The following is a 12,213-nucleotide window of genomic DNA, read 5'->3' on the forward strand; positions in this document are numbered from 1 at the left end:
ATGTATTATGGTATGGAGGGTGAGGGTGGGATGTATTATGGTATGGAGGGTGAGGGTGAGATGTATTATGGTATGGAGGGTGAGGGTGGGAAGTATTATGGTATGGAGGGTGAGGGTGGGATGTATTATGGTATGGAGGGTGAGGGTGGGATGTATTATGGTATGGAGGGTGAGGGTGGGATGTATTATGGTATGGAGGGTGGGATGTATTATGGTATGGAGGGTGGGGTGTATTATGGTATGGAGGGTGAGGTGTATTATGGTATGGAGGGTGAGGTGTATTATGGTATGGGGGTAAGGGTGGGGTGTTATGGTGTGAGGGTGGGGTGCATTATGGTTTGGAGGGTGAGGGTGGGATGTATTATGGTATGGAGGGTGAGGGTGGGATATATTATGGTATGGAGGGTGGGATGTATTATGGTATGGAGGGTGAGGTGTATTATGGTATGGAGGGTGAGAGGTATTATGGTATGGAGGGTGAGGTGTATTATGGTATGGGGGTAAGGGTGGGGTGTATTATGGTGTGAGGGTGGGGTGCATTATGGTGTGAGGGTGGGATGTATTATGGTTTGGAGGATGAGGGTGGGATGTATTATGGTTTGGAGGGTGAGGGTGGGATGTATTATGGTTTGGAGGGTGAGGGTGGGATGTATTATGGTATGGAGGGTGGGGTGTATTATGGTATGGAGGGTGAGGTGTATTATGGTATGGGGGTAAGGGTGGGGTGTATTATGGTGTGAGGGTGGGGTGCATTATGGTTTGGAGGGTGAGGGTGGGATGTATTATGGTATAGAGGGTGAGGGTGGGATGTATTATGGTATGGAGGGTGAGGGTGGGATGTATTATGGTATGGAGGGTGAGGGTGGGTATATTATGGTATTGAGGGTGAGGTGTATTATGGTATGGAGGGTGGGGTGTATTATGGTATGGAGGGTGGGGTGTATTATGGTATGGAGGGTGGGGTGTATTATGGTATGGAGGGTGAGGTGTATTATGGTATGGAGGGTGATGTGTATTATGGTATGGAGGGTGGGGTGTATTATGGTATGGAGGGTGAGGTGTATTATGGTATGGGGGTAAGGGTGGGGTGTATTATGGTATGGATGGAGGGTGGGGTGTATTATGGTATGGAGGGTGGGGTGTATTATGGTATGGAGGGTGGGGTGTATTATGGGTGAGGGTGGGGGGGTAAGGGTGAGGGGGGATGTATTATGGTTTGGAGTGTGAGGGTGGGATGCATTATGGTATGGAGGGTGAGGGTGGGATGTATTATGGTATGGAGGGTGAGGGATGTATTATGGTTTGGAGGGTGAGGGTGGGATGTATTATGGTATGGAGGGTGAGGGTGGGATGTATTATGGTATGGAGGGTGAGGGTGGGATGTATTATGGTATGGAGGGTGAGGGTGGGATGTATTATGGTATGGAGGGTGGGGTGTATTATGGTATGGAGGGTGAGGTGTATTATGGTATGGAGGGTGAGATGTATTATGGTATGGGGGTAAGGGTGGGGTGTATTATGGTGTGAGGGTGGGGTGCATTATGGTTTGGAGGGTGAGGGTGGGGTGTATTATGGTGTGAGGGTGGGGTGCATTATGGTTTGGAGGGTGAGGGTGGGATGTATTATGGTATGGAGGGTGAGGGTGGGATGTATTATGGTATGGAGGGTGGGATATATTATGGTATGGAGGGTGGGATGTATTATGGTATGGAGGGTGAGGGTGGGATGTATTATGGTTTGGAGGGTGAGGGTGGGATGTATTATGGTATGGAGGGTGAGGGTGGGATGTATTATGGTATGGAGGGTGAGGGTGGGATGTATTATGGTATGGAGGGTGAGGGTGGGAAGTATTATGGTATGGAGGGTGAGGGTGGGATGTATTATGGTATGGAGGGTGAGGGTGGGATGTATTATGGTATGGAGGGTGGGGTGTATTATGGTATGGAGGGTAGGTGTATTATGGATGGAGGGTGAGGTGTATTATGGTATGGGGGTGTGAGGTGAGGGGGTGTATTATGAGGGTGGGGTGCATTATGGGGAGGGTGAGGGTGGGGTGTATTATGGTGTGAGGGTGGGGTGCATTATGGTTTGGAGGGTGAGGGTGGGATGTATTATGGTTTGGAGGGTGAGGGTGGGATGTATTATGGTATGGAGGGTGGGATATATTATGGTGGAGGGTGGGATGTATTATGGTATGGAGGGTGAGGGTGGATGTATTATGGTTTGGAGGGTGAGGGTGGGATGTATTATGGTATGTGAGGGTGGGATGTGTATGGAGGGTGGGTGGGATGCATGGAGGGTGAGGGTGGTATTATATGGGATGTATTATGGGAGGGTGGGGTGGTGGGTGTATTATGGTGTAAGGGTGGGGTGTATTATGGTGTGGGTGGGGTATATTATGGTATTGGAGGGTGAGGGTGGGTGTATTATGGTATGGAGGGTGGGGTGTATTATGGTATGGAGGGTGGGGTGTATTATGGTATGGGGGGGTAAGGGTGGGGTGTATTATGGTGTGAGGGTGGGGTGCATGGTTTGGAGGGTATGGTTTGGAGGGTGAGGGTGGGATGTATTATGGTATAGAGGGTGAGAGGGTGGGATGTATTATGGTTTGGAGGGTGAGGGTGGGATGTATTATGGTATGGAGGGTGAGGGTGGGATGTATTATGGTATGGAGGGTGAGGGTGGGAGGGTGAGGGTGGGATGTATTATGGTATGGAGGGTGAGGGTGGGATGTATTATGGTATGGAGGGTGAGGGTGGGATGTATTATGGTATGGAGGGTGGGGTGTATTATGGTATGGAGGGTGAGGTGTATTATGGTATGGAGGGTGAGGTGTATTATGGTATGGGGGTAAGGGTGGGGTGTATTATGGTGTGAGGGTGGGGTGTATTATGGTATGGAGGGTGAGGTGTATTATGGTATGGAGGGTGAGGTGTATTATGGTATGGAGGGTGAGAGGTATTATGGTATGGAGGGTGAGGTGTATTATGGTATGGGGGTAAGGGTGGGGTGTATTATGGTGTGAGGGTGGGGTGCATTATGGTTTGGAGGGTGAGGGTGGGGTGCATTATGGTTTGGAGGGTGAGGGTGGGATGTATTATGGTTTGGAGGGTGAGGGTGGGATGTATTATGGTATGGAGGGTGAGGGTGGGATGTATTATGGTATGGAGGGTGAGGGTGGGATGCATTATGGTATGGAGGGTGAGGGTGGGATGTATTATGGTATGGAGGGTGAGGGTGGGATGTATTATGGTATGGAGGGTGAGGGTGGGATGTATTATGGTATGGAGGGTGAGGGTGGGATGCATTATGGTATGGAGGGTGAGGGTGGGATGCATTATGGTATGGAGGGTGAGGGTGGTATGTATTATGGTATGGAGGGTGAGGGTGGGATGTATTATGGTATGGAGGGTGGGGTGGGATGCATTATGGTATGGAGGGTGAGGGTGGGATGTATTATGGTATGGAGGGTGAGGGTGGGATGCATTATGGTATGGAGGGTGAGGGTGGGATGTATTATGGTTTGGAGGGTGAGGGTGGGATGTATTATGGTATGGAGGGTGAGGGTGGGATGTATTATGGTATGGAGGGTGAGGGTGGGATGTATTATGGTATGGAGGGTGAGGTGGGATGTATTATGGTATGGAGGGTGAGGGTGTATTATGGTATGGAGGGTGAGGTGTATTATGGTATGGAGGGTGAGGTGTATTATGGTATGGGGGTAAGGGTGGGGTGTTATGGTGTGAGGGTGGGGTGCATTATGGTTTGGAGGGTGAGGGTGGGATGTATTATGGTATGGAGGGTGAGGGTGGGATATATTATGGTATGGAGGGTGGGATGTATTATGGTATGGAGGGTGAGGTGTATTATGGTACGGAGGGTGAGAGGTATTATGGTATGGAGGGTGAGGTGTATTATGGTATGGGGGTAAGGGTGGGGTGTATTATGGTGTGAGGGTGGGGGTGCATTATGGTGTGAGGGTGAGGGTGGGATGTATTATGGTTTGGAGGATGAGGGTGGGATGTATGGGATGTATTATGGTTTGGAGGGTGAGGGTGGGATGTATTATGGTTTGGAGGGTGAGGGTGGGATGTATTATGGTATGGAGGGTGGGGTGTATTATGGTATGGAGGGTGAGGTGTATTATGGTATGGGGGTAAGGGTGGGGTGTATTATGGTGTGAGGGTGGGGTGCATTATGGTTTGGAGGGTGAGGGTGGGATGTATTATGGTATAGAGGGTGAGGGTGGGATGTATTATGGTATGGAGGGTGAGGGTGGGATGTATTATGGTATGGAGGGTGAGGGTGGGTATATTATGGTATTGAGGGTGAGGTGTATTATGGTATGGAGGGTGGGGTGTATTATGGTATGGAGGGTGGGGTGTATTATGGTATGGAGGGTGAGGTGTATTATGGTATGGAGGGTGACGTGTATTATGGTATGGAGGGTGGGGTGTATTATGGTATGGAGGGTGAGGTGTATTATGGTATGGGGGTAAGGGTGGGGTGTATTATGGTATGGAGGGTGGGGTGTATTATGGTATGGAGGGTGGGGTGTATTATGGTATGGAGGGTGGGGTGTATTATGGTATGGGGGTAAGGGTGGGGTGTATTATGGTGTGAGGGTGGGGTGCATTATGGTATAGAGGGTGAGGGTGGGATGTATTATGGTTTGGAGTGTGAGGGTGGGATGTATTATGGTATGGAGGGTGAGGGTGGGATGTATTATGGTATGGAGGGTGAGGGTGGGATGTATTATGGTATGGAGGGTGAGGGTGGGAAGTATTATGGTATGGAGGGTGAGGGTGGGATGTATTATGGTATGGAGGGTGAGGGTGGGATGTATTATGGTATGGAGGGTGAGGGTGGGATGTATTATGGTATGGAGGGTGGGGTGTATTATGGTATGGAGGGTGAGGTGTATTATGGTATGGAGGGTGAGGTGTATTATGGTATGGGGGTAAGGGTGGGGTGTATTATGGTGTGAGGGTGGGGTGCATTATGGTTTGGAGGGTGAGGGTGGGGTGTATTATGGTGTGAGGGTGGGGTGCATTATGGTTTGGAGGGTGAGGGTGGGATGTATTATGGTATGGAGGGTGAGGGTGGGATGTATTATGGTATGGAGGGTGGGATGTATTATGGTATGGAGGGTGGGATGTATTATGGTATGGTTTGGAGGGTGAGGGTGGGATGTATTATGGTATGGAGGGTGAGGGTGGGATGTATTATGGTATGGAGGGTGAGGGTGGGATGTATTATGGTATGGAGGGTGAGGGTGGGAAGTATTATGGTATGGAGGGTGAGGGTGGGATGTATTATGGTATGGAGGGTGAGGGTGGGATGTATTATGGTATGGAGGGTGGGGTGTATTATGGTATGGAGGGTGAGGTGTATTATGGTATGGAGGGTGAGGTGTATTATGGTATGGGGGTAAGGGTGGGGTGTATTATGGTGTGAGGGTGGGGTGCATTATGGTTTGGAGGGTGAGGGTGGGATGTATTATGGTTTGGAGGGTGAGGGTGGGATGTATTATGGTTTGGAGGGTGAGGGTGGGATGTATTATGGTATGGAGGGTGAGGTGTATTATGGTATGGGGGTAAGGGTGGGGTGTATTATGGTGTGAGGGTGGGGTGCATTATGGTATGGAGGGTGAGGGTGGGTGGGTGTATTATGGTGTGGAGGGTGAGGGTGGGTATATTATGGTATTGAGGGTGAGGTGTATTATGGTATGGAGGGTGGGGTGTATTATGGTATGGAGGGTGGGGTGTATTATGGTATGGGGGTAGGGTGGGGTGTATTATGGTGTGAGGGTGGGGTGCATTATGGTTTGGAGGGTGAGGGTGGGATGTATTATGGTATAGAGGGTGAGGGTGGGATGTATTATGGTTTGGAGGGTGAGGGTGGGATGTATTATGGTATGGAGGGTGAGGGTGGGATGTATTATGGTATGGAGGGTGAGGGTGGGAAGTATTATGGTATGGAGGGTGAGGGTGGGATGTATTATGGTATGGAGGGTGAGGGTGGGATGTATTATGGTATGGAGGGTGGGGTGTATTATGGTATGGAGGGTGAGGTGTATTATGGTATGGAGGGTGAGGTGTATTATGGTATGGGGGTAAGGGTGGGGTGTATTATGGTGTGAGGGTGGGGTGTATTATGGTATGGAGGGTGAGGTGTATTATGGTATGGAGGGTGAGGTGTATTATGGTATGGAGGGTGAGAGGTATTATGGTATGGAGGGTGAGGTGTATTATGGTATGGGGGTAAGGGTGGGGTGTATTATGGTGTGAGGGTGGGGTGCATTATGGTTTGGAGGGTGAGGGTGGGGTGCATTATGGTTTGGAGGGTGAGGGTGGGATGTATTATGGTTTGGAGGGTGAGGGTGGGATGTATTATGGTATGGAGGGTGAGGGTGGGATGTATTATGGTATGGAGGGTGAGGGTGGGATGCATTATGGTATGGAGGGTGAGGGTGGGATGTATTATGGTATGGAGGGTGAGGGTGGGATGTATTATGGTATGGAGGGTGAGGGTGGGATGTATTATGGTATGGAGGGTGAGGGTGGGATGCATTATGGTATGGAGGGTGAGGGTGGGATGCATTATGGTATGGAGGGTGAGGGTGGTATGTATTATGGTATGGAGGGTGAGGGTGGGATGTATTATGGTATGGAGGGTGGGGGTGGGATGCATTATGGTATGGAGGGTGAGGGTGGGATGTATTATGGTATGGAGGGTGAGGGTGGGATGCATTATGGTATGGAGGGTGAGGGTGGGATGTATTATGGTATGGAGGGTGAGGGTGGGATGTATTATGGTATGGAGGGTGAGAGTGAGATGTATTATGGTTTGGAGGGTGAGTGTGGGATGTATTATGGTCATTGTTTGCAGTACTATAGTGCATTCTGCAAAATATTTAGAGCCCTTCATTTTTTCCACATTTTGTTACGTTACAGCCTTATTGTAAAATGGATCAAAAAAAATTCCACTCATCAATCTACAAGCAATACCCCATAATGACAAGGAAAAAACTATATAATACATTATTTACCTAACTATTCAGACCCTTTGTTATGAGACTCGCAATTGAGCTCAGGTGCATCCTGTTTCCATTGATCATCCTTGAGATGTTTATACAACTTGATTGGAGTCCACTTGTGGTAAATTCAATTGATTGGACATGATTTGGAAAGGCACACACCTGTCTATATAAGGTCCCATAGTTGACAGTGCATGTCAGAGCAAAAAACAAGTCATGAGGTCAAAGGAATTGTCCGTAGAGCTCAGAGATAGGATTGTGTCGATGCACAGTATCAAAACATTTCTGCAACATTTCTGCAGCATTGAAAGTCATTCAAGAACACAGTGGCTTCCCATCATTTTTAAATGGAAGAAGTTTGGAACCACCAAGACTCTTCCTAGGCCAGATGGAAGCCACTCTTCATTAAAAGGCACATGACAGCCTGCTTGGAGTTTGCCAAAATGCACCTAAAGGACTCTCAGACCATGTGAAACAAGATACTCTGGTCTGATGATAGCTATTTGGCCTGAAAGCAAATTGTCACATCTGGAGGAAACCTGGCACCATCCCTACGGTGAAGCATGGTGATGGCAGCATCATGCTGTGGGGATGTTTTTCAGCGGCAGGGACTGGGAGACCAGTCAGGATTGAGGGAAAGATGATTGGAGCAAAGTACAGAGATATCCTTGATGAAAACCTGCTCCAGAGCACTCAGGATCTCAGACTGTGGCAAAGGTTCACCTTCCAACAGGACAACGACCCTAAGCACACAGCCAAGACAATGCAGGAGTGGCTTCGGGACCCGTCTCTGAATGTCCTTGAGTGGCCCAACCAGAGCCTGGACTTGAACCCAATCGAATAGCACTAGAGAGACCTGAAAATAGCTGTGCAGCGACACTTCCCATCCAACCTGACAGAGCTTGAGAGGATTTGCAGAGAAGAATGGGAGAAACTCCCCAAATACAGGTGTGCCAAGCTTGTAGCGTCATATCCAAGAAGACGCAATGCTATAATCGTTGCCAAAGGTGCTTCAACAACGTACTTAGTAAAGGGTCTGAATACTTACGTAAATGTGATATATTTCGGGTATTATAAAATAAAAATTGCAAACATTTCTAAAAACATGTTTTTGCTTTGTAATTATGGGGTATTGTGAGTAGATTGAGGCAAATTTTTTAAATTTAATCCATTATTGAATAAGGATGTAACGAATGTAAGAATGTAACGTAACAATGTGGGAAAAATCAAGGGGTCTGAATACTTTCCGAATGCACTGTAGATGCTATGCGTTCTCACTTCTGTTCTCACTCTCACTGTCTTTGTTTCAGAGGAGACAGAGTATGAGTACAGTGGCAGTGATGAGGAGGATGAGAACCGTGGGGAAGACGGAGAGTCCAGGTAACACAACACCACCCCAACAACGTTACTACCCCAAGCAATACTGCAGTAATATAAGACCACATTGCCCTGAGATGAATGACACAATCTCCTGCTTCTCTACTATGATCTTTCCATCACCTCATCCTGCTATATGTCTCTGTCTCTCTGCATCGTCCTCTCTAACCCTTCCACCTCTCTCTCTCCGTCCTCTAGTACCTCCATCCTGAATGTGCCTGGTGAGTCGACGTTGAGGCGGGACTTCCTGCGTCTGCAGCAGGAGAACAAGGAGCGATCAGAGGCTCTGAAGAGACAGCAGGCCCAGCTGGCCGCCCAGCGCCGAGACCCAGAGGAACACAAGAGACAGCTGCTGCACGACCGACAGAAACGCATCGAGGAGCAGAAAGAACAGCGCCGCCGCCTGGAAGAGGTAATACACACAGGCCTTATATCAATTACATTTGCTCACCTCCTGCGCCCTCTCTCCTCCGTCCTCTCTCACCTCCTGCGCCCTCTCTCCTCCGTCCTCTCTCACCTCCTGCGCCCTCTTTCCTCCGTCCTCTCTCACCTCCTGCGCCCTCTCTCCTCCGTCCTCTCTCACCTCCTGCGCCCTCTCTCCTCCGTCCTCTCATCTCCTGCGCCCTCTCTGATCCGTCCTCTCTCACCTCCTGCGCCCTCTCTCCTGCGTCCTCTCTCACCTCCTGCGCCCTCTCTCCTCCGTCCTCTCTCACCTCCTGCGCCCTCTCTCCTCCGTCCTCTCATCTCCTGCGCCCTCTCTGCTCCGTCCTCTCTCACCTCCTGCGCCCTCTCTCCTCTGTCCTCTCTCACCTCCTGCGCCCTCTCTGATCCGTCCTCTCTCACCTCCTGCATCCTCTCTCACCTCCTGCGCCCTCTCTCCTCCGTCCTCTCATCTCCTGCGCCCTCTCTGCTCCGTCCTCTCTCACCTCCTGCGTCCTCTCTCCTGCATCCTCTCTCACCTCCTGCGCCCTCTCTCCTGCGTCCTCTCTCACCTCCTGCACCCTCTCTCCTCCGTCCTCTCTCACCTCCTGCGCCCTCTCTCCTGCATCCTCTCTCACCTCCTGCGCCCTCTCTCCTGCATCCTCTCTCACCTCCTCCGGCCTCTCTCACCTCCTTTTGAAAAAGGTAAAAGTTAATCGAGGAGAGTTGGTGAGAAGAGGGAAAGTGGACAAATGCACTCGTATGAAATGACTTTTACAGGGGTGGATCCCAAAATAAATGTGTGAAGTGCTAAAAACTAATTTAGTTAGTTGTGCAAGACATTTTATCAATAAAAGGAGGCTATCGAGGAGGGTAGGACTGTCTTCTGTTTGTCTACTAACAAATTTACACACACCTCAACCACTTATCGGTTTCTGAGTCACGGAGGAGAGAGGACGGAGGACTGGCTTTTGCCCAAATGAGAGCACTCCACTGACACATGGTCACACACAGCCTTATCAACGGCTAGTGTTCTTTAGCAGGTTCAAGTAAACCACAATTTTACCCTTTGAGGTAAAACCAGTGACCAACATGGTTCAGCTGACTTTATTCTAACTTACAGAGAATGAATCATCACAAGCTTTTATACAGCTATTTATGTCACCCCAAGTCTCTAAGGTTTTCACAGTAGCCAGGTTTACTGAGCTTGTACTAGGCTGTTATGTATATTGCCAAAACACACTGTACAGTGTTTTTGAAGATGCCATAATACAGCAGGATATGAAGCTTGCTAATTTAGCAAGTTGGTAATGCCATGTAGCCTTGTGGTTAGAGCGTTGGGCCAGTAACCGAAAGGTTGCTGGATCGAATCCCTGAGCTGACAAGGTAAAAATCTGTCGTTCTGCCCCTGAACAAGGCAGTTAACCCACAGTCCCCCGGTAGGCCGTCATTGTAAATAAGAATTTGTTCTTAACTGAATTGCCTAGTTAAATAAAAGTTCAATTAAAAAAGCTATCTATATTGCCATTTTTTAAATAATTAATATTATAATAAATAATTGTACATAATTTCTGTGCCAACTAAAATAATTCAACTGGATTTAAATCTCAAATGTTAGATTCACCACATGCAGTAGATGGGAATAGATTATCACAAGGTCAGGTATCAACTTTTCTTTAGGGAGAGAAAACATTTTTTTAACGCTGAATGTTCTCTGGAGATAGTCCATTAATTGGCAACAACAAAAGAGAAGACCAGCATCTTAAATGTAAAACATGTCATTAGCAAGTTATATCTTGTTTTAATACAACAACGAGGAAGCCTCTCTTAAGGGAGATGTTTTAATAGGGAGGATGTATTGTCTTTTCAGAAGGCGGCTTAAATCTATTCAGGGCGATGCCAATTAAAGTGGTGCTCCAGAGCTGTTGTATAATTTCAGCCAGTAGTTTTGAAAGTAGTGCTCACAAACCAAAACGGATCCCTAAAAAGTGTAGACAATTGTGTACTACGTCATGCAATTCGTATGATATGTTACGAATAGGAATTTGTACAAGTATGTTACGAATTTGTAAGTGCTGAAGATCCCGGACTGCATCTTTAACCCTTTAGCCCTATTCTCAACTGGCTGGCAGAGCATGTTTTGACAATGGATTTCGAAGTGGATATGAAAAGAAACTTCACGTTAACTTAATTAGCCCCACTGCATCAAAAAAACATACTTTGTATATTTTTGGGTTGCTGCAGTTCAGTGTTGTGGCACTGTAACTTTGCTCACTCGGGGCTGTAAGAACTCTGTCACAAAATATATGGGATAAGAGGCAGGAATTCAGTTGATGAGGGATTAATATTGCACCATTCCTGTTAGTAGAGACCTTGAAGAGTAGTCATATGAAAATAAATTAAAATGTAAAAAGCCTAAAAAGTAAGAATTTTGTAAAAATGTGCTCTGGTGAACAGGTCAAGGTTCCATAGTCGCAGGCAGAACAGTTGAAACTGGAGCAGCAGCACGGCCAGGTGGACTGGGGACAGCAAGGAGTCATCATGCCAGGTAGTCCTGAGGCATGGTCCTAGGGCTCAGGTCCTCCGAGAGAGAGAAAGAGCGAGAGAGAGAATTAGAGAGAGAGAGAACCCATTACATGGGTTTCTGTACAGCACTTTGTGACATCAGCTGATGTAAGAAGGGCTTCATAAATACATTTGATTGAATGCATTTCAATTCACAGGTGTGCCTTGTTGAAAGTTGATTTGTGGAATTTCTTAATGCAATTGAACCAATCAGTTGTGTTGTGTTGTGACAAGGTATACAGAAGATAGCATATTTGGTAAAATACCAAGTCCATATTATGTCAAGAACAGCTCAAATAAGCAAAGAGAAACGACAGTCCATCATTACATTAAGACATGAAGGTCAGTCAATCCGGAATTTCAAGAACTTTGAAAGTTTCTTCAAGAGCAGTAGCAAAAGCAATCAAGCGCTATGATGAAACTGGCTCTCATGGGGACCGCCACAGGAAAGGAAGACCCAGAGTTACCTCTGCTGCAGAGGATAAATTCATTAGAGTTACCAGCCTCAGAAATTGCCACCCAAATAAATGCTTCACAGAGTTCAAGTAACAGACACATCTCAACATCAACTGTTCAGAGGAGACTGTGTGAATCAGGCCTTCAATGTCGAATTGCTTCAAAGAAACCACTACTAAAGGACACCAATAAGAAGAAGAGACTTGCTTGGGCCAAGAAACACGAGCAATTGATATTAGACTGGTGGAAATCTGTCCTTTTGGTCTGATGAGTCCAAATTAGAGATTTTTGGTTCCAACTGCTGTGTCTATGTAAGACGCAGAGTATGTGAACGGATGATCTCTGCATCTGTGGTT

The 12,213-nt window shown here is 47.6% G+C and overlaps 1 protein-coding gene across 4 annotated transcripts in view; it reads left to right on the forward strand.

Annotated features, from left to right (window-relative positions):
- The window catches only part of LOC115135835 (misshapen-like kinase 1), a 67,022-nt gene that overhangs the window by 26,597 nt on the left and 28,212 nt on the right, over positions 1 to 12,213 (forward strand). For all 4 annotated transcript variants that reach the window (XM_029670959.2, XM_065023680.1, XM_029670963.2 and 1 more), the window contains exons 10-11: positions 8,350 to 8,419; positions 8,615 to 8,828. In XM_029670959.2, coding sequence (XP_029526819.1) covers positions 8,350 to 8,419; positions 8,615 to 8,828 — 284 coding nt within the window. The remainder of the gene's footprint in view (positions 1 to 8,349; positions 8,420 to 8,614; positions 8,829 to 12,213) is intronic.

The sequence above is a fragment of the Oncorhynchus nerka genome, linkage group LG10, assembly GCF_034236695.1.
Source record: "Oncorhynchus nerka isolate Pitt River linkage group LG10, Oner_Uvic_2.0, whole genome shotgun sequence".
Lineage (NCBI taxonomy): Eukaryota > Metazoa > Chordata > Actinopteri > Salmoniformes > Salmonidae > Oncorhynchus > Oncorhynchus nerka.